Raw genomic sequence first — 23,252 nt, forward strand, 5'->3', positions numbered from 1 at the left:
GGCTCCTGGTAGCTCCTTATGATGTTTTCATACTTTTTTGTCATGGGCTACATCTACAAAGACCATGATGAAACTTCACATAAAATTAATAACAGTTTATAGTAGCTCTAAACTTTTTGATTTGTGGCCATAATTTTTTCTTTGGCTACTCTTTTTCAGAAAATTAGCTCTTCTGCAGAAAAAATAACTGGGCTTCATGGCGAAGAGTAATTCGTAAAACACGTAACAAACAGGAATAAAAGCACACAGCTCTGTAGCATTAATGTCACTCATTTTGTACTTATTTAGTACATTTTTCGTACTTATTTCGTTCGGCAAGTTCAATAAGTGCGTATAACAGAGTTTAACTGACTCCATTCATTTGCTTTTCCTTGTTAATTTCATCTGTCTATTTTTTAAAATTGAACCCTTCTCTTTTTTTTGATTCGTTATTTCAATGGAGCCTAAGGGTTTTTTCAAGTCTTTTCCACTTTTTCAGTAAAATAGGTCTTTACTAAGCCTATATTTTTATGTTTCACGTATTTTTCAAAAACCATTAACTAGTTTTTATGATGATTGCCCATATATGGTCAAATTCATTATCTCCATCTTTTTAAGAGGTGGGGGGGTGTCTAATTTTGCAACCCGTATTTTTGAAATTATTGAAGTTTTTTCTTCGAAAGTTTTTATGTTAGAAAAGTACTGTAGTTTTTCAGCAATTTTTTTTTAACACTTTTAATTAAGTTTTGCCCCGAATTTGCTAGTTCTCATTTCTTCCTTAAAATGCAATTTTTACGATATAATGGTTGCCAATTTTATCCCAGCTTTAATTACTATTTTATTTGCCAAGGAAAGAAATACAATAACTCCGTTGCAAGGCAAAATAACTTTGAATTCGGTGCTCATTATCTGTGATTTATTGATAAGTTTGAATCTGGAAGAATTACAAGAATGGATTTTTGTTCATTACTGCGAGTTTTCTTTTGTTGTGTAATGCTATATTTTATTTTCAAAGAAAAAGTGGATACTGTTTAGTTTGTGTTAGAGTTCAACAGATTGGGATTTGGGTGTTTGGGTTGGCACAGGTGAAAGCCAATTGTTCAAACTAGAATTCTCCTGTGCCAGTTCGTTTTCTCAGATCCAAAACATCGCTAGAGTTAAAATTATGATCTTGAACTACTGTGGTTTGCTTGTGATGATGAGATTTATTGTTTATTTTTAATGGATTTGTCGTCGTCTTTCAGCTCCTCGTAAGTTTTTATGTTATAATTTATTTTTATATTGGTTTTCTCTTACTTTACTTAGCACTCATTCTGTTTTTTAAGCTTATTCTAAGTTTTGCTCAAACCCTTATAGCGCGTCTATAAAAAAAAAATTTTCTTTTTACCAGTTGTAATTAATAAAAAAATATTACATTAGACTATAACTAATTATAATAAGATTACAGCTAGCTTGTACATGTAGTCGACTTAATGTAAACTCTTGCCGTTTTTCTTATTAATATTATTTTTAAATTTCTTCAACATAATTTTTTTCAAATTCGACTGAAAGTGTTACCTTAGAGAGTCAAAGGTCAGTAGATGCATTGCATGTACTTAACAACGAGAGACCAGCAGTGATTGAGCTCAACTCCAAATTTGCTAGCTTCCAGTGACCCTATTTCCGGAGTCAAACCTCCTTCGTTTTTTTTATCATCCCCCCACAATATATTTTTCCAATATACATATCAAAAGAATCGCCTTCGAATGCTGATTCTAAATATGTATAATTTAATTAGTTCCACCACACCTATTTAAAAGTTACGTGGCCTTATTAATTTCTTTTATGAAACGAAGCCTAATTCGTTTTGACAAGTCTTGTCATTACACCATTCGCGAAGTCTTATCTCGTCTCGGAAAAAAAAATTGCAGAAAGCTATGTCACTTTAGATCGGATCTTATTTCTTTTCTGGGAACTTACGAGTATTTAGGCTAAAAAATTTTTGAATTTCTTTTCTACGTGACGGTTATAATTCTTACTGGCGATATATATTTGAAGGAAAACTTTGATGTTATTTACATACTGATTAAAAAAGAAAATATATATATTTCTTTAGAGGCTTATTAGTCGTTTTATTTTAATTTATTTTTTTTACGTTACAATCGTTTTATTCAAATATTAATCTGCTGGGGGCTACGCTTGTTCTGCTTTTCTCCGTTTCCTGGTCCGAGTTTTGGACCCCAAATTTTTGCTTTTCTTCTTTATAATATTTGCAAGTTTTTCCGTGGTCTCTATAGTGTGGTTTACAAGGCTTTGAATCCGAGTGCTGTTTTGTTGCCTCGTCAAATATCTTTAATCTTTGTTTCTCTTGATGTTTGGGCTTTTTCATAAGTGTTTTAGCTACTTATGCTGCTGACAAAGGAACTTGTTGCTGCCCCTTTGGTTTCTTTACTGTTCTCCATAATTTTTCTCTTAAGGAGGGTTTTCTTGACGATGGCCCAGGTTTAGTTATATCGGTTTCTGTAGAAGAATTTTCAGTGTCACATTCTGTTAGCTCGCGTCTGGTAGATGGCGTTTGTTCCAAAAGCAATTTTTGTGTTAAGACTGTAAATGAGTCTAATGTATGAACATCATATAATTTATTGGTTTCTTCAAATTTTTCTTTCTCTGTGATTTTTACCCTTGGTTTATCACATTTTAAACCCTTATTTTGCGTTTGATTTTCTTCATTACTAGTATCCGATGAGTATCGAATATTTCCCCTTTTCTCTGTTTTGTTGTGTAGAGTTTGTAGCCAAGACTGGGCTAAATACTCCTTCCACTCCTCTCAACTTTTATGGTCATTAAAAAGGTCATAAAATTCATATGGTCTTCTGATATATACTGGTGAAATCGTGTCCTCTATTTCGTCTTCTGAAAGTATAGGCTCTGTTTTCCACGATTTTGAAAAATATCCCTCTTTCATTCTATTATGGTGTACTATTTCTTCCTTTTCCTTATGCTGATGTTTTAGAATATATGTTAAGTTATTTGGAAGAACTTTTATAATCCTGTAGGGTCCATCCCATTTCGGTTTTAACTTTTTTGTTCCTTCCAGATTCGTTTTGTAAACACAAACTACGTCTCCTAAACAGTAATTTGTTTTATTTTTGCTTGTTTGATCATATTTTTCTTTTTTTTCTGTTTTAATATCTTCCAGATTATCTTTAACTTGTCCCATGGCTTTTTTTATTTGCCCCATCACTTCTTACTTGTATTTGTCTAGGATGTATTATATTCTTTCGTTTTGTATTTCATCTAAAAAAAATATGGGATATCTTATATGTTGCCAAAAAAATGACGTTTCTTTTAAGGAACGTGAAAGAGCCGTATTTATTGCAAAGACTACAAATGGTAAATGTTCATCCCAATTTACAGTTTCTTATCTTGCATGTATTGACAGCATGTAAGCTAATTCTGTATACTTCCGTTCAATATTCGTATTAGCTGTTGCCATGTAAGACGAGCCAAACCATCGTCTAACATCCAGATATTCTGTAATTTCGTCTAATAATTTGGCTCTAAAACATGGCCCATTGTCGCTAAGTAAAACTCTAGGGAAAATCACGTGTTCCAGAAATAGGCGATTGACCAAAATTTTCGCAATGGTTTTTGTCTTTTCATCTTTAATTGGAAAAGCGTATAAATATGAGTTAAAATGGTTGACTATAGTTAGTACGCACCTGTTTCCTTTCCTGGAAACTGGTAAACTTCCTCCTGTTCCCCAAATGTCTATTGAAATTAATTCTCCTACCCCTGAAGGGGTGGGATATAGACCTAATTCGGCCCTAGGGATCCTTGGTGGTGACTTTTGTTTGGCACACTCTTGGCAGCTTTGTATAAAAGCTTTTACTTTTGAGTACATTTTTGGAAAATAAAAATTTCCTTTCAGCCTCCCCATAGTTTTTGCTTCTCCCATGTGACAGCCAATCGTTGCATGCGCCACCTGTAAAATTTCTCCTTCCACAGATTTTGGAATTACTGGAATAATTTTAAAGCAATTTTTTCTATATTCTTGCGATGGTCTATGATATCTTACTAGAAGATTTTTACTTTCGTCAAGATTGAAATTATCTAAGTCCTTTAAAAAATGTTTAAAATTCTCTGGCAGTTCCGTTCCTTTTGATAAAAAGGATTTCATCGCCAAACAAAAATCTTCTTTATCTTGATGATTTGAAATATTTTTATTAGACAGTATTTCTATCCCTTCCAGTTCGTTCTGGATGGTTATTACCAAATTTCCTTCCGTATCTGGATTTCGTGACAAATAGTCTGGTAAATGTTTGTACGGCCCTTTATTTATGTTGGGGTATATGAATATGCTTGCAGACGTAGCATCCACCGTGTCAGCCAGGCTGAAGTATTTTGCATCGTATGTAGCCAAACTAATGATTTTTGGTCTACGCGTAAAACAAATTTTTTTCCAAGTAAAAATTGTCGAAAATATTCTGTAAAAACTAGAACTGCCAAACACTCCCTTTCAACTGTCGATTATTTTTTTCTGCCTCCGACAGTGACCTGCTCGCGTATTGGACAATTGATTCCACTCCTTCAGAATTTATGTTTAATAATATGGCTCCTATACCGTACCCCGAAGCATCTGTTTGCAAACAGAAGTCTTGTGACAAATCTGGTAGTTTTAGTATTGGTACCAGTAATAATTGCCTTTTTATTTCATTTAGTGCTTGTTTTGCGTCCGCTGGACATTCAAATTTTCCATATTTTTTCAAAAGGTTTGTCAAAGGTTGTGCTATTGTGATATAATATTCAATGTATCGTCTGAGATGGTTTGACAAACTGCAAACTGATCTGCAGCTTTTTTTATATTTAGGAGGCCGTAAATTTTCAACGACTGTAAATTTTTCTCGATTTGGTAAATTAGAACATTGATATATCAGGTGCCCAAGAAATACTAATTTTGGTACTACTATTTTTAACTTTTCTGGTTTTAATTTTAAGCCTGCTTTTTCAAACTTTTCCAGTATTTTCTAAGTCCGACCAATTGGTCTTCCAGGTTTTCATTAAACAAAATTACATCATCTAAATAAGCCAAGGTATCTTTTTTCCTTCCTGGTTCGTTATCTTTTAACACCAGATTCATTAGTCGACTAAAACAATTTGGAATAAATGAAAAGCCAAACAGCATACGTTCAAATGTGAACGTTCTTCCATCGTCTAAGATTACTGTAGCCTTATGCTTTGTTTCTACATCTAAAGCAACTTGTCAGTAGCCTGCTATTAAATCAAAACTAGTGTAATATTTTGAACCCCCTAACGAATCTAAAATCGTATCAATTCTTGGTAATTTCATCACGTCTTTAACCGTGACGGCATTTAGTGATCTAAAGTCTATGCAAAATCTCCAAGAGTTATCTTTCTTCCTGACTCTTACTAGAGGAAAACACCAATCACTAACAGTTTCCTTAATTATTCCCTGATCTTGCATTTCTTTAATTTGGTCTTTTATCCACGGCTTTAAATGATAAAGTGTTTTATACGGTGTTTTTTTGGATTATAGGGCCCTCTGTGGATATCTTGTGCGTGATTAAGGGAATTAATCCGTAACACGCTTTGCGTCTTGCTAAAGTCCATTTAAAATTACAAAATATATTTTCTAACCTAGTTTTCAAGTTTTTCGGTACATTTTTCAAATCAAATTGTTGCCAAAAACCTTTTTTCAACATTCCGTACTTTTCGGGTATCTGGCGGTTTGCATTTTGTGGTTGCTGCTTTAATGAGGATAAATGTTCGTGGCTAATGAAGTTTGCGCTTAATTCTGAACTGTATAGAGATTTTATTTCCGAATTTGAAATCTTTTCTACTGATCCAAGTTCTACCTGGTTCAGTTTTATTTTATTGTTACTTAGATTTGATAGTTTTAAGTATGTTATGCCATTTTCAATTTTTATAGCTTGATTTTCCATGAAAATCATTGGGTATTTTTTTATGGTTTACCCTCCTATCATGGCATCCATTGTTTTAACCTTTCTTCTTTTGCATTTAATGTTGCTAGAACTTGAGCTGTCGTCCCCCCTTGTATGGTGATTTTTCCTCTTATTTTTAGGTTATATTCCGAATCTTCACTTTCGTTATTTGTTGTTACACAAATTTGCCTTTTATTTTCATTTGCCTGGTTTATGGTTATTGTATCAGATATGGGTTTCCATACGATCCCATATTTTCTGATGGCATCTACTCCTAGAATACAAGGAAATGGTAGCTGCTTGCATATTATTACTGTTACTTCTTTATCCCCTGCACTAAATTTCAGTGGATATTCTCCCAACATTGTCAGCTTGTGCCCTGTCACTGATGTCAGGGTATTCTGGCATCTGCTTACGCGATTTTTGACACTAGGAGGAAACCTCTTAAAAACTTCCTCTCGAATTAATGATTTAGATGCTCCTGTATCTAGTAAACATGGTTAATTTTGAAAAAACTCAATTTTAAAACAACGCAGAATCGGTAGATTATTATTATTTGCATTTGTTTCACAATATTATAAACTATATAGGGGTCTTTGTAAGGAAATAGCTCTGTCGACCCTTACAGGCTGGTATCTCTGTTTTAATGTCCTCTGTTTGGCCATCTGTATCTGGGATTATCTCAATTTTCTTCAGTATTGCTACTTTTACCCTCGGTACTACTAGCCGTTCGCCTTCTAGGCCTAAATTCGGGACTATTATTAGGTGTTGGCCAAGTATTATTTGTTCCCTATCTTCCTAAATTTTTGCCCCCCTGCGTTCTGAACTGGTGTTTTGTCTTGTACGTCTGGCCTTCTTTGGGTATTCTATGCCAGCAATCTGCAGCATAGTGGTTTGGTTTGCCACAATAATAGCAACTCAATCTTTTCCTATATTGCTTGGTAATTTACCCTTCCTCATGGGGTCTATACCTATTTCTATATATTCTTGACCTGTCACCATTTGCTCTATAATTTTCCTCGGGAGGAGAAGGTGGGTGTCCATAATACTTGGTATTCTAAAGTCATTAAGGATCTAATACCATGGGATTGGTCGTCAAATGGGGAGGGGTCAGTCCATGGTGGGAGAGTTTGGCCTTCCTCGTGCCTTTTTGGTTAACGATTTGGCTCCTCAAAGTTCACCCGCTTCTGTCTCCTTTCATATTTTATACTTTCTTTGGCTCCTGTGTTATTTATTGACATCTGATCCAACTTTTTTATGGCCTCGTCAATTTTTACCCCTGTTTCTACTAGGATTATAGCCTGCTCTAAATTTTCAGGTTTCCGTGATAATAACCATGATAATAACAGTCTTAATACCTTTTTTGGTAACCCTTGGGTAAAAGTATGCAATTGTACTTTTTGTACTGTCTCGTCATTTCCGCCTTTCTTTACGGGTATTTTTTGGTATTTTCATACCTATTTTTCTACAAGATTTGTTAAATGTTAGTATTAGAGTTTTGGCCAGGAAATTGTAGCCTTTTGTGATCTTGGCTATTGATTCAGACTCAAGGCTGTATCTAGGGGGGGGGGGGGGATCGAGGTGTTTTGTCTTGTACGTCTGGCCTTCTTTGGGTATTCTCTGCCAGCAATCTGCTGCATAGTGGTTTGGTTTGCTACAATAATAGCAATAAAATTTTCTCTTAAATTGTTTGTTTGTTTCCTGGTTATTTCTAAATATTTTTGATCTGTCCTTGTTGGTTCCCCAACTATCTGTCTTTGGTGGGGGAGGGTGCCCATATTTTGTATAGTTATTAGCTGCTAATCTTTCAAGGTCGTGGAATCTGTCAACTATTTCCCTAGACGGCGGCCCTCGGCCTCCGTCGCGCCTTTTTGGTTCACGATTCGGCTCCTCAGCGCTCACCCTTTTCTGTCCCGTTTTATATTTTATACTTTCTTGGGCTCCTGTGTTATTTATTGATATCTGATCAAACTTTTTCATTGCCTCGTCAATTTTTACCTCTGTTTCGACTAGTATTATAGCCTGCTTTAAATTTTTTGGTTTCCGCGATAATATTAGTCTTAATAACTTTTTTGGTAACCCTTGGGTAAAAGTTTGTAGTTGTACTTTCTGTACTGTCTCGTCATTTCCGCCTTTTTCTAATTGTAAACACACGGATCTACAAATTTTGTCGGCACATTTCCTGATGAGAATTTAGGCATTGAATGTTAATATCTCGTCTCTTAGCCTCTTGGAGATGCTTGTCTCTTTTAATTTTATTTTTTATGATCAATTAGAGGACCGATGTCCTTGGGCTCTTTTTCCATATTTACCTCAAAATGCTTTAGTGTACCTTACTTTAGTCTAGCTACCACGCTTTCCTCTTTGACTTTATCCTCAAAGGGTTCAGATAGTTCGTCGAAAATTTTTAATTTTTCGATAAACTCATCTACATCTGAATGGTATAATTTTTGCAATTTCAAGTACTGTTGATAGGGAAGTCATTTTTTCCTCTGGTAAAGCCATCTTATTTCAATCTACTATTTTTATCTAGCCTTCTCGACCCAGTTTTTCTAGCGACCACCAGTTGTTGTAAAGTTGTTGTGAAGTGTATTTTATGGTATTTTGGTGTTGTTGTCGTAGATGCCTTTATTCTCCCTTTATAGGGGAGATAAACTCTAGCCCTAAGGTAATTTAACTTTGGTAGCGTGCCTTAGGCTATGACCGAAGTAATGAGGCGTACCGACTGGGTATGTTCGAGGGGCTAAAGGTAGATCGTAGAGAGGTTGTCTAAAATACAATACTTTTATTCATTTAACATATAATAGAATCGGATATATTCTTTCTACTGGGACTGGCTGTCCCAAGTAGACCACAAGTCTCAGAAACTACAATAATATACAATAAGATACTTAGACACTTACAATGATAAGACAAAATTCCAAGGTATTTCTAAAAACAACGGACCAGAGGTCAGTCCGGCATAAAGTTAGCATCAGATCTCCCTTTCCGATAAAATTTATCTTTTATACATTTTTATCAACCACGCCTTCCCACATAGTTGCTACGAAGTGGTAATTTCACAATGTCCCGTTAAACAGAATTTGGCAGGATATGTTCCTTATCTTAACAAAAAGTGGTATTTCAAAACTTCATATTTGCGTCTTATATATTTTTACTAAATTAATAATTAACTAAATTAGAAAGCTTTACCACATTATCAATGAGGACTCTCTCCGGCTTTAATCATACTTTTTCTGTTACTGAATTCTCTTACCGCCCAAATTTCCAATGATAGTCTCTTATTAGAATTAAAATAAATCTACTTATGAATGGTAAAACATCCGAAGCTAACCTACTTTGTAAACACATAAAAAAAGACATTCATAAATCTGCTTCTTCATATTACAAATGTAAAGTCAAAGATTTGTTTTCTACTAAGCCAAAATTATGGTATAAGAATGAATAAAACAAAATTACGGAAAAACCCATGATCATAGAGATTTTTATTTCCAACAGGAGCCCACAGTTACAGCCAATCTGAAAAAAATTCTTTCCTTCATAGTTCAGAGCCTCCCTCCCCTCTCTTTTGACACTCCTTATGATTTATGCTCTCTCAATTTCCCCGTTATTTCGCCATCACATGTGGAGATCAAAATTAAGAACATAAAAAAGTACAGTAATTGTCCGCTAGAAATCCCGATTGTACTCATTAAAGCCTTAGCTGACCATCTTTAAACCCTTTTGTCCTTTCTTTTTAATGAAACTACCTCTACTGGTAGGTTCCTCCCAAATTGTTGGAAATTAGGTTTTACTAGGTTTTACTCTAGCCCATTACTCTTACTCTAGTTTTTTCCAAGTTATATGAAAGCTTTTTAGCTGAATGGTTGAAAGTAAACATAATACTAAATTTTGACTAAAGACAATTCGGAAACCTACGCTCCACATCTACTACCCACTATATTGTTCACCTCATGGACACAATAGGTAGCACACTTGAAAAACCTAATACCTGGCTCAATTTTATTGCAGTGGACTAGCAGAAAGATTTTGATTTAATCAACCACAATACACTGGTAGAAAAAATACCCAATGAATCTGAAGTTGAACCCTATTTAATTAGAATAGTTGTGTCTTTACTTTCTAATAGAACGCAAGTCGTCAAATATCTGAATGTATATTCTTATCCCCTCCCAATGTATTAAGAGATGCCCCAGGGAACCCTCTTAGGCTCAATTTTTTTTTCTTGCAATGATAAACAACATTGATGTCGATTTCCCTGATAGATAGAAATTTGTTGATGATCTGACTGTCTTAGAGACATTTTTCAAAAATTTTAAAAGTAGACCTATGGACCCCTTGAACTCGATATCAAACGAAGCTTTTACTAATGATATGAGAATCAACCCCTTAATGTCAACGGTTTTAACTATTAATTTCCTTAAAACTTCCCTTTCTTTCTCCTGCATAATCTCCCCTGAAGTGTCTGTCACCACTATGAAATTACTGGGTGTTACCATTTCAAGCGGCTTTAAATGGAATTGCCATATAATGATATCTTAAAACGTTATCAAACGATATCTTAAAGCATCAATTCCATCTTCTATCAGAAATTCTTCTATCGATTTTGTCGCAGAACTACTGCATTCACAGGGCTGATTACTGAGCCTTGTTTAATACCTCTACGTATGTCTATAGGTCCAGAAAGCTGTCCTGCAGACCAAGATCTTACTTAAGATTTTCGATACCATTGCCACAGACATTTATAGACAAAGGGATCAATTCCTGTCCTTAGTAGTGACAGGACTGCTGGCGAATGTAGGACAGAATCGAATGCCTTAGATATGTCTATTGCGCAGACAAATAACGGAGTTTTCCGTTTCTTAAACTTTTCAACAATTGAAATAAAAATCGCTTGTGAATTCTGAACACCGAGACCGGAAACCAAACTGAATGTCACCCACATCCGCTTGCGCTGTTACTATAGAGCACAGTATCTTCTCCAGTAACTTTGCTAGAACTGAACAAATAGTGATGGGCCTGTACGAAGAACAATCTTTAGGGTCTTTCCTCTTCTTTTTTTATACAAGTAACGACCCCTTTACACAAACATTGTGGGACAGACTGTTGCAATACTATTGCTTGAAATAATAAAGCTATGTGACTAAACAGTCTAAAGGTACCATACCTCAGATGTTCCGGCTAAATACCATATGCCCCACGCGATTTTCCTAGAGGAAGACGACTAACAAAAGATAGAACACACGACGGGATAATAGTAAGCCAGTTACTGTAATAGTTTAGTCGATCAAAATGCTGTATCAGAATGTCCCGGAAATTACTTTCTAATGATGGAGGATCAGCCGCAAAAATTGAAGAACAATGTTCAAACCATCTATTTATTTCAATGCTATCGGGCGGTGACGAAGAAGAACGGATAAGTTTAGACACTCCACGCCATAGCTGATGAGGATTATTTTTTATTTCTTGTGATAGCTCCTTAAGCCGACTTTTTTTTCCAAGATTTCACCTTCTTTTGATATTGGTATTTACTCATAATTTTGAAAGCCCATCCTGATCACAGTCTTTCACAATCATCCCCGATCAAAACACATGGCGAGACTTTTCAACCTTCAAACAAGGAAAATCTGACCAGCCTCTCTTACGGGTATTCAGCTTTATTTTTTCCGATGAAACTGCAGCGGATGCAGCCGTTTTCATAATATGCACCAATTCAAGCAAATAACAATTCAAATCGAGAAGCCAGTCAGATTTTACCCGCGATAGCAAATGAAACGGAACCCTTATCTTATCTAAATACGAATCAAGTAGCATCTGGTAAGTAAATATATCAATACGACTCCAGTTCTGTTTAGTGAACTACTTGGGCCTAGAAGGAGCATATGTCTCAAAAGAACTGAGAGGCAGATGAAACTCAAGATCCAAATAAAATTTTTATTTTCAGCCGATACGAATGCACCAACTGTAAAGTTCCTCTCCTCCCATTTTAGTCTACAAAGAGTGCTTTTAATTTACTAATGCATTTTCTGAGGCACCATAGAAATACATCCCACTTTGTAAATTCCTTATATCCAGCTTGTTAAACTGCTTTTTACTTGTCTAACTTTGAATCGACCCTCCCAGTTGAGACAATTAGATTAATTAGGACAATATCGTTTTTTTTATTTCTTTAGAATTTAGGGTAAAAGTATCTGGGTTGTTTTTAATTTTTGTGCAATTGGACTAAGCCCTTATCAAAATCCACTTTAGCAAAATCTTAATACTTAAAGACAATCACACAAAAAAGTTCAACACATTTTATCAGGGGCATTCATTGGGAGGGAGGGTAATCGAACCCTCGCACTTAGGCTCTGAAATATAGCTTTTTATGAATTTCTACAAAAGAAAACCCTCTGCCTAGATATTAACTAAAATATGTTTTGCATTTGAATTAGAATAAAAACAAAAAAATAAATCCTTATCCCCTCTTCAGCATTTACATGAATTGGCACATCTGCATGTTAACAATCGGATGCTTGGCGCATTCACAATTATCTTCGTTGCTTAATATAAATCGATAATTGTTTTATAGACTCAATCGATTTGGCTCAATCCCCTCCCCATCCTCTTTTTTCTTCTATCCCTCCCACTCTTTTCCTCCTGTTTAATAGTTTTAGGTTTTCCCTTTAAAATAAATCCGTTTTAGTGCATATTATATTTTCTCTTATCTTCTAAGTTTCACCTATATCTGTCTCTTGTAACTTCTAAAGTTTGTTTTTCATCTCTTATATTTATAATGATTTTATCAGCAAAAGATCTCCTTCTATGGTTGATTATTACAATTATATCGTAGTAGTTGGAATGATTAAATCAGGAAATAGTTTTAAATTTTCAGATACACCCATATTCATAGACAGCCCATCGTCGGAAGAATCCCGCATTGCTTCACCGACAGAATCGGAGGCATTACCATCAAATGACGAAATTGTTGACACTGAAAGTGTAAAGATCTTAGACAAAGAGGAGCGACTGAAACTTCTTGAGGACCAGTGCAAATTCCTCTACGCAAGAGTGCTTAGAAGCACGCATCGATCCATTTTGCTCGCAGAAAGGCTCTCAGCACTGCATGATCAGTATGGCAGCAATGAAGAGTCAGCAACTTCAAAAGCTTCAACACCTGCACCGGAAACACCGAAAGAGCGAACTCCTCCCAAAAGCGAATAGTGTGAGTATAAATTAAAGTGGCACGATAGGAGGATATCGTAAGGAAAAATTAAGGGGAACGGAACTTCTTGGAGGGTATAAAAAGGGAAGCTTTGAATGGATTGGGACGGAGGAGGAGTGTGCGCAGCTGTGTTGGCCTCAGACGGCATGGTACTGCAGTTAGTTGTCAGTAGTAGTATCTTATTACTTGGTTACTAAAAACTTGCCGGATTTAAGAATTGAGAGCTACTTATAGATACTTATGATATGTTGTAACTAGATTTTATGCATATTAGGCTTTCTTTATGTCAATTTACTTTGACAATACAAGCTTATAGGCTACAAATATTTATTAGTTTTTCTAAGAGTATGTCAATATTGGTTGTTTTCCGGAAAACTGGCTAGTGAGAAGTGATATGTACTGATTTAAATCACAAAAGATTGTGATATGCTTACGATGCCCTAACAAAAGTAGGAAAATCAAGTAATGAGATAGTATATCTAAGATTCCAAACTTCCAACAAGTATTATAACATACATTGTTTCACTGTACTTTCGAAAGGATAACAGTGGAAAAATAAAAAAATCTGAAAGGGCGAACAGTTTTATGAAAAAAACGAGACGAAAGTGAAAGTAAAAAAAGGAAGCAAAGCAGAAACATATAAAACAGGGTTAAGTAACTGAAACACACTCCAGATATTCTTTTCTTCCCAATAAAATGTCAAATCTGTGATCTCTTGACTTACCAATCCAGAGCCACTTCTTCTAAGAATTACTTTTTGGAGTAATCCGTAAAGTATTTTTATCTTTAAAAATTCGTATTTGGGAATACCGGATCAAGTCTTGATAATCCTCTGCCATAACTATAAAATTTGAAGTTTACTCCTATTTTTTTTTTTAGATATCATTAAATGTTACAAACATTAATGTTTGTATTAGTAAAGTTACCATTGAATATGGCTTCGGGCCAAAGCTGCCAATGAAAACACGAAAACTCACAATATTCCTTACATTTTTGTATAATTCCCACATTTTTGTGCTTTTAATCCCCCCCCCCCCAAAAAAAAGAAAACAATAACAAAATCATGTGTAGATGCCTTCTGTCCAAAATATTGAAAATATTAAACAGTCGTTTATTTTCCAGACTCAGCTGAATGGTTTAGAAACTTTCATTGAAGATTTGCTTCAATCACAGTTTGGCGGAAATATTTTTTGCAAAATCTTCTTCTGTAGAGAGCGTTTCTACTGGCCCAAAGTTGCTTGGAATGTCTCCTATAAAGCGTCAATCCTTTGTACTCTATACGTCTTTTGCCGATTTTTTGTAATGACCGACAAATATAGTTATACATATATGTATACTTATAGTTATGTTTCCCAGATTAAAACGTTTTTAAAGTCCTGTGCAATTTTCAAGATTACTCAACTTTCAAATTTACTTCTTTAAATGGCCTATTCAGAAGCCGAACCAAGCAGTCAGTAAATTTTTGGGATCTAAGCCTCAAAACATTTGAGTGGTTGTTAACTCTATAGGTTCATTAATTATAAAATTATGGAATTTCCCCCTCTTATGCGGCCGACAATAACGAGCTTGGGTGCCCCTTTTAAGGGCTAAAAGTGACCAGCAGGATAATAGGTTCCTTTCTAAGCCAGTTTTGCCCCAGAACTCATCATGGTCAAACATAGCGTCAAATCAAATTTTCAAGGTGGGAATTTTAACGAAAAAGGTCGACTCCTAACTCTGTACCTTCATCATTCCTAATATATTTTCCATCACTAGAGATTAGTACCAGGAATGACAATAAAAAAAACATCTTGGTCACCAAATACTCGATATTCTTTTAGAAGCCAATACTAAAAAGTTTCTGTTTTAATATACTAAGTATATAACAAATTTGTCTACTACGGAAGTTTTAACAGACCCCGGCCACGTTCCTTAGCGGTCATTGCAAAAAACAGGAAATACATTACAAAATGTATCCTTTCCAGTATAGCATATAAGCAAATAAGCTTATTATTAATTTATAAGCTTATAAATAAATAAATTTATGCATACAAGCTTTAAAACACTTGAAACAACAAATTTGGCAGACGTTTGATCCCACTTGGAATTTTTATGTAAGAATAGAATAAGATGATAATTCGTTATATGATATCGTTATATCGGTATTATATGATATCGATGATATCGTTATATAAGAGATTATTGGGGCCTATTGCTCGATCAAGCACGATATGACACAATGAATTGCAACACGTTGCTATAAGCAATTTGGTAAGGGAAAACCCGAAAATTCAAGCTCTTAAAATCTTCTTGGAGCACCAAAAATAAATCACATATTTAACTAAAATTAATTAAGCACTGAGGGAGAACGCCGTTAGGTTGTGTTTGATAGTTTTATCTAGTTACGAGTTTGAAAGCCTTGGAGCAATTGAAATTAAAGAATCGACTTAACTAAGATATTATCCATTCTCAGTTCTTACATAATACACGTACTAGGACTTCTGGAGGTATTACTTTTGACTGTTTAATGATTTAAGTGAAAAGCAAATTTGGCAGCCAGCAGGGCTGCCAAATAGCTGGGCACACCTAGCTGATTTCGGGAACCGATTTCAGCATCAGTGGACAAACGATAGTGGTAAGAAAAATTGGTTGAAAGAAAACATTATTGCGCGAGATTTTCAAAACAAAGAATCATGGACACAAATAGTCAACTGGAGTTCTATTAGTAGTTGCATGACTGATCTCAGCTTAATTCTCAGTTTAGTTCTCAGCTCACTAGCAGGATCTTTCACCACAGACATCTCTGGCTGACTGTTTATCTGTATCTCTATTTTTTTGTGACGTTCATGATGAAAATCGGCGCTGATTTTGTAAATTGGCACCGAAAACTAGAAAATTTTTCAAGCTCAAATCAACGCTGATTTCTTTTAAAATCGGCGCTGATTTGGAAATCAGCTACGTTGGCCCAGCCCTTAAGGCAGAGACTCCTTCTCTTTAAAAAGTTCTCTATAGAGTCCTATGCCAAACAATAAGCTTCCAGATTTTGTTGTTCAACATTCTTTTTTGTACTTATTTCGGTAACAATGCAATTTATCCCCTCTTCTGAAGGGAACACTATAATAACAAAATTTTTCAGTCTATTACACTCAGTAAAAATTCTGTTTATTGAATTTCGAGAGTAACATCGAGTTTAAACGTATTCCAGCCTCATCTATTCCCCTCTCTTCTACTGCCTGGATATGGCCCTTGACTTAACACAAAAATTAGCTGGTTTTTTGGTATGCAATGTTTTTTTTTTAGCTAATTTCTCATCAAAAATTCGTTCGTAATGCCAATTCAAAAACCAAAACAAAAAACTACAAAATCTGTATATAAGCTAGGGCTGTATCCAGGCATTAAGGTGAGGGGGCTGGAGCACAGTAAAACTGAAAGCGACCCTGACAATGAAAAGATGACTTATTGTGGTTTTTAGTACAGAGAAAAGGGTGAATCTACGATGAAGCTAGAGCACCAACTATTTTCTAAAAAAAAAAAAAAAAAAAAAAAAAAAAAAAAAAAAAAGAATACTAATGTTTTGTATAATAATGTTTTTTTCGATCTAAAGATGTCATATAAAAAAAAGGGGGGGGGGGGTTAGGGAGTGTTTTGCACCTGACCTGGTCATGAACCCCTCCCCCCAATGGAGCCAAAAACACTTCTAGGCTACATAACAAATTACTGACTTTTTTTGTTTGCAATTTTGTTTGTGCTTATTTCTCGTCAACGGTTTGTTCATAATTCCGATAAAGCCAATTTGAAATAAATAAATAAATAAAAATTCACTAAACTTCTGTATATGGCCTAGCATTATATCCGGCCCATTAAAGGGGGGGGGGGCGGGGGCGTAATTGTGACAGCAGTGGTTATTATATTTAGAGAAGCATTGGATGGGGAATGGAATGGTAGATTTCTTTTTTTCCTATCTGATTTCTGCCCATAAGTAACCTTAGCCATTTTTCTTTGCCTCAGCTAGCTAAAAATTGGTTCTAATAGCCAACTAGATGTTGCGAGAACAATATCGATGCTTCAACAGAGTCATTGAGCTTGGAGAACAATTCTCTGTCGGCGATAGAATAGAAAGAGCTTTTGCTAGAACCATCTTCGTTGAAAGGACAGATTCGCATTCCATAATTTTTCAAGCTTCAGTACCGGTACTTTCGTTTCCACAGCTCATGGTATTATCAGAAAAACTGCCACAGAAAAGAAACTGCCATCTACTGAATCGAAGAATAAACTTCCCAGACAGCTGATGCAGCAAAAAGTGGAACATAAAAAAAACTGTTTATCCTTCTGGGTGCAGTTTTGATTGTTTTCTTGAAGAAAAAAGAAAAAAAGTATTATTTTATAGCTAAAAATTCATTTACAAAATTAAAGTTACAAAAGCACAATGTAATACATAGAAATAGGACAAAACTGAGAGATAAGAAGACACAAGCTAGTAAGACTATTTAACTTATTGTGGAGTCTGTGGGGCAATAGGCTGTGGCAGAACTGGTTGGACATTCAGTTGGTGATGACTGGCAACTGCTTGAGTTGGTAGAGGACCCTGTACAGTCGGCTGCGGACCCTGTTGCTGCTGTTGTTGCATCTGCACTGCTTGCCGGGCTCTAGCTTCGGCTGCCTTTAACTAAAAAAAAAGAAAAAAAAATCAAATAGATATGTTAAATATTAAAAGTAATTTTTATTACTTAATTGCTGCAGGCCAAGAGAGATTCTTTAACAGTCTGAGTTGCCACTCGAAAGCACCAGATAGGTGGGATAAAAAAGCATGTTTCAATGCCACTATATTAAGCGAGGATAAGGCTAGTTTAATTTTAAGTTTTAGAGCAAGTCCTTTACTACAGGGACAAGGGCAAGTATTAGATCCTGGTAGAGTTAAAAATAGCTGGGTTATGTTCAGGGGGGGGGGGAGGGAGGCCAATAAAAAAACAAACACTTAATTGTAATTTAAAAGAGCAAAAACATTTTAGAGAAGAGTTATCAAGGCGAAAGTCCATTGGGCATATCGGGAAATTTAACCGATGGAAAATAAATACTCAACGCACATTATGAAATTAGATATTATTTAAAGTACCAAGAAAAAAATTACACTTTTCTTCCCTGGATACATCTTAGGTTTATTCATACCTGAAAATCGCACTTTTCTGAGATTTTTATGGTGGTTGTTTCGAAATTGTGAAAGTTTTAGGGCAGAACTATATTTTCGCCAGTGTTGCCATTTTAAACTGTGGAAATCAATGAGTAAAACTAAATAGTTGAATCTGAAGAGGGTTTTCATCCGTAGGAATTCAAGGTTTAACAACCTGTTGATTCCCAAAGACAGCTACACCTTCTTAAACTGTTTGGTACCATATTTTTTCAGCTTTTTTTATTGCTGATTTTTCACTCAAGTTCGTTTTTTTTTTAATTTCCACCTGTTATTATCAAAACCTGCATAGTTTCATATCTTCTTCATTAAAAAAATGACCGACCGATACTCACCAATTCAAACGATCAGATTTTACTTTCATTGTCCTTGGTACGTTTTTCTTTTTTATTATTTTTTTTAAGCATAGTTTATACACCATTCATTTATGTCTTGTGTAACTTAATTTTTTTGCTCTGTGATGTGTAATTTTCTTTGTTTTTGTTACCTTCCATCGAACATCATTCCTTATTCGAAAAAACAGTATCTTTTTAAGCTAAAAACACATTTGCAAAATCAAAGGACAATGGCCACAATGGTGTTGTTTGTAACATTTGTTTAGTATTACTAAATAACTATATCAGATCATCTATACTAAAATTTGTTTTTTCAAAAGATTTCTCCAGCCAACAAAATTTTGACGCGAGAAAGCTGTTAGTGGTTAGTAAGTAAGAGCCTAGTTTCCTTTATCTAGGCTATTATTTCCGACAATACTGATAGTATAATAATTATAATATAGTAATAAACTTATATAATAAGTATAATAATAGCAGTAATAATTTATTTTCTAATACCACAATCGGTGACACACCGAAAACGTCGCTTGTGAGGGTGAGCTACTAACAGCTTTTGTTTCAAATTAACCCCTACTATTTATTTTGGAAGAAAAAGAAAATCACAAAAAACAAAGGAAGCAGTGATTCAAATGAAGAAAATAAGGAAGTAGATGATTTTGTACTTAGCTTTCCGTACAAATAATACAGTTTTGTGTCAGTAGAAAACAAGTAATTCAGAATTTCCAGTATCGATTTGCAGGTACAACAGAAAAGAGAATTAGGAAAATAAAGTCTACCTGTTCAAGATGGAATGCTTGGCGTTCCTGAAGCAGTTGCTGCCTTTGGTGTTCCAAAGCTTCTCTCTCTCGGTCCATTATTGTTTCAAGTTCTTCGAAATGACGAAGCTTTATTTCCAATTTCTTCATCTACAAATACGTAACAAACTTGCTATAAGCGCTATCCTCTCTTTTTCAAAATACTATTCCAGACAAATAAATAAACAAAAGAACTCGAATTCGAAATTTTGGAGTAATTTCGTTTTTGCTTATCTGAAAACAGGAGCTTTACATTGCAAAACTCACAACTTTACCTCGTTAATCCGAAAAAAGTTTGTTATAAATATTATTCTTCTTTAGAGTTTAATACAAAAAAAAGGAATTAAAAAAACGCAAATACCGTCTTGATTAAGAATATTTGAAACAAAAATTGCTAATTTTCTATTGTTTACTTTTTGAAGAGATGACATTTCATTTTGAAGGTTTATTTTGGCATTATGGGGGTTAGTTGAGAACTAGAATTCTGATAAAACTTATAAGATTGCCCCGTCAATCTGGAAATACACTTTATATATATTTTTGCCTAGTGTTTTTGTCATTGGGTTTACTAAGCCTTGTTTTTTGAACGAAATTTTGTTTTAGCGTTTAAGACAGAACAAAGTGATAGAAGGACCCAAAGATATTTTAATTAAGAACAGTTTAAGCAAAATTTTCTCTTTGTCTTATGCTACACCTGACTTTTTAAGAATTAAAAACACCCAAATTTCGTAAAAAATAAAAAAAATTAATTGAATCAAAACTGTGGTGGCTGATGGGAAAAAACTGACTACACACTCAACTTCAGCATGAAAACTTGCACAGGAAGTCCAAAGAACTTTAACACCTGAATCCGCATTTTTTGAAAATTTATTGAGGCCAAAAGAATCTTTTAGACTACAACCATTTTGCTATTAAAAACTTCAAAATAGTTTGTTGACACTCGAACTTTGCTTTTGTAATATTTCCCAGGAAAGAGTATCTGAGCATTCCTTAAACGGGGTTACTTCGATTGATTAAATTCCAATATACAAGACATCAACTTTCGCCCTAAATATTTCAACAACAAAGAAGAATATATTTCGGGAAAGACGTCTAAATCAACGTTTTATTACAAAACAAGTTGTACTTTCCGATATTTGTAATAAAAAAGAGCTTAATTCCAATAATTTACCATTGGGTCACACTACTGCTCCAAAGGTTTAATTTTATGAGTCGACGTTGCCTGTCAGATTGATAAAAAACGCAAGACCGTTCAAAGCACCTAATAAGGGCACGCGACAAAACCGTGAGATACACTTAAGGAATCAGGTATAACGTTAAAAGCAAGATGAGAAATTTAGCGATTTACTTTTCTGAGTATACTTATTTGCCAACGATGGATAACATTAGTGTCTCAATTAATTCCATTTTCGTTGCCCTTTCGTCTGATAGAATTAATTGCACACACTTACCATGTGTCAATGGCACACAAAGATGTCAGCTTACGGGAGAAATTTTTCACCTATCAAAAAAGCATCCCTTTTTAAGTGAAAACACATCAACATTACCAAAAGCACTTCTGCATATAGGAGGAGGGATAAAAGAACCCTCCCCCACCATAAAAAAGAACAAAAAATACTGGCCTAAAAATACATCTTTTTGTATTTTCAAAAACACACCCTAGAGTTTCCAAGAAAACCTCACCACCCTGTTTTCTCATGATTGGTTTATAACAGGTATATTGGTTATTTTCACCCAAAGTTGACACCACGTGCCTCATTGAAGAACAAAAAGGAAGACAACATTTAAAATTACCCACTTTTAGTTTCAAAAAATCTTTCTGAACATTCTTATATCTAACTTAGCCATACAATTTTTAAGAAAGCCTACCTGAGTTTCAACAAGAAGAGCAACCAGGGACTTGATTTTCCTTTCCTCAGCAGCAGCCAAGTGCTTCGCTTTGACAGCAGCAGAAGACAAAGCCGCAGCAGCAGCAGCTTGAATTGCACCCTCTGCAGCAAGTGATGACTTCTTGATCTTATCAGGAGGTTGACCAACAGCTTGTGAGCTTTCTACTTTCTCATCCTCGACGGGTTTTGCCTACCAATGAAAAAGTAATAATAAAGATCATAGCGATTAAATCACTAATCTACCAATGAAAAATGAAAATAAATTCGATACTAAAGTTTATTCTAAAGCTGTAATACGCTAAGTAATATTTTCTTTCTTAATTTACTAGCAGAACAATGAATAGATGCTTTGCTGGTAAAATATACAAATGGTAAAGAAAGATGGAAAGACGGGACAGAATGTAAAAAGAAAAATTTGCAAATTTAGGCAAGGCCTAGGGAGAATCGAACCAGCTCTGACAGCTAATGGACCTCAAGTAATATTATAAAAATACTTTCTTGCAATATTCAAACAATTCTCGAAGGCTGAAATTGAACGACCAACCAATCCCTTAACAGCCTTGTTTTAAGTGCAAATATCTTCAAAAAGGGGATTTCCCCCTTATAGCCCCTCCTACATGCTGGTATTGTCGCACCAAAATGATTGTTGTAGTCCCAAGAGTTCTCTCCAGAACACTCCACATTTGATAAAGGAGGAAGGCTAAATATTTGATAAATTTTCTTAAAGTCTGGCCATGGTAAAAAGAAAAAGAAAAAGCTGAGCAAGTTGTTTCTTTTTCCAAGAAAGGCCCAGTTATTTATAGATTGACCGTTATTTATACTATATACCCAAAGAAAGCTATTTAATAAGCTGTACTTTGCCATTTCTTTTTTATTATCTCTATCCAAAACAATATGCGTTTCCAGGAAAAGATTCATAGCTTTATTTTCAGAAAAGGAAAAGAAAGAAAGAGAAACAGAGAGAGAGAGAGAGGGGGAGGGAGGGAGGGAGGGGAGGGAGGGAGGGAGAAAAAATACAACAAAACAATGATTCTGTGTACCTTTTCTTCAGTCGGTTGGTCCATTTTAGTCTCTTCTTTAACTGGGCTTTTCTGTAACAATTCCTTCTTTTCACCATTTTCTTTTGGTTTCTCTTCTACTTTGTCAACATCCATAGCTTCACTTTTCTTTTCTCCGTCTTTTACTCCATCCGGCTTTTCTCCCTCCTTTTCAGTTTCTTTTTCAAGAGCTGTTCCAGCAATACCACTCTAAAAAACAAAACAGAAAACATTATTATTTAAAATAACCATTAAAGAATTGTATGATAGAGTCAACTGTGTCATCGAGGGTTAATTTGATGTTGTTGTGATAAGGACTCATTGGAGAAAAAGCCGCAAAAAGTCTAAGAGTAAAACCGTTTCAGTATCCCTACGAACCCGAATTGACTCTAAAATTCTGAACGGTTGAGTCGGGCCCATTTTTGAATGAATTTCACTGAGGGGGAGATGCGTGTTTCATACTTCCCAACGGCTGGGAATATAAAGGCAAAATTTTTTTTTAGCACAAAACTGGTTTCTAACATATAAAAAAAGAGCTAAAAAACTTGTTGAACGTGGCTCTATTATTCTAAGTGCAGCACAAAGTGGTTTCTAGCATATAAAAGAGCTAAAAACTTGTTGCACGTGGCTCTATTATTCTAAATGCAGCACAAAGTGGCTTCTAACATATAAAAAGCTTGTTGAACGTGGCTCTATTATTCTAAATGCAGCACAAAGTGGTTTCTAACATATTAAAAAGAGCTAAAAAACTTGTTGAACGTGGCTCTTTTATTCTAAATGCAGCACAAAGTGGTTTCTAACACATTAAAAAGAGCTAAAAAATTTGTTGAACGTGGCTCTATTATTCTAAATGCAGCACAAAGTGGTTTCTAACATATTAAAAAGATCTAAAAAACTTGTTGAACGTG

The 23,252-nt window shown here is 34.8% G+C and overlaps 2 protein-coding genes across 3 annotated transcripts in view; one reads left to right on the top strand and one right to left on the bottom strand.

Annotated features, from left to right (window-relative positions):
• LOC148948485 (uncharacterized) overlaps positions 1-14,496 on the top strand; it is a 45,143-nt gene extending 30,647 nt beyond the window's left edge. For both annotated transcript variants that reach the window (XM_089094413.1, XM_089094414.1), the window contains exons 5-6: positions 12,796-13,125; positions 14,248-14,496. In XM_089094413.1, the coding sequence (XP_088950539.1) occupies positions 12,796-13,124 (329 nt within the window). In that variant the 3' untranslated portion in view covers position 13,125; positions 14,248-14,496. The remainder of the gene's footprint in view (positions 1-12,795; positions 13,126-14,247) is intronic.
• A 2,975-nt stretch (positions 14,497-17,471) lies between these two features.
• mor (SWI/SNF- related protein mor) overlaps positions 17,472-23,252 on the bottom strand; it is a 71,137-nt gene continuing 65,356 nt past the window's right edge. Inside the window, exons 15-18 of the mRNA XM_089094415.1 lie at positions 22,348-22,554; positions 21,288-21,497; positions 19,401-19,529; positions 17,472-17,770 (exon numbers count right to left, since the gene is read on the bottom strand). Coding sequence (XP_088950541.1) covers positions 17,597-17,770; positions 19,401-19,529; positions 21,288-21,497; positions 22,348-22,554 — 720 coding nt within the window. The 3' untranslated portion in view covers positions 17,472-17,596. The remainder of the gene's footprint in view (positions 17,771-19,400; positions 19,530-21,287; positions 21,498-22,347; positions 22,555-23,252) is intronic.

Source organism: Artemia sp. Qi Xiang Cuo, chromosome 9, assembly GCF_049724085.1.
Source record: "Artemia sp. Qi Xiang Cuo chromosome 9, ASM4972408v1, whole genome shotgun sequence".
Lineage (NCBI taxonomy): Eukaryota > Metazoa > Arthropoda > Branchiopoda > Anostraca > Artemiidae > Artemia > Artemia sp. Qi Xiang Cuo.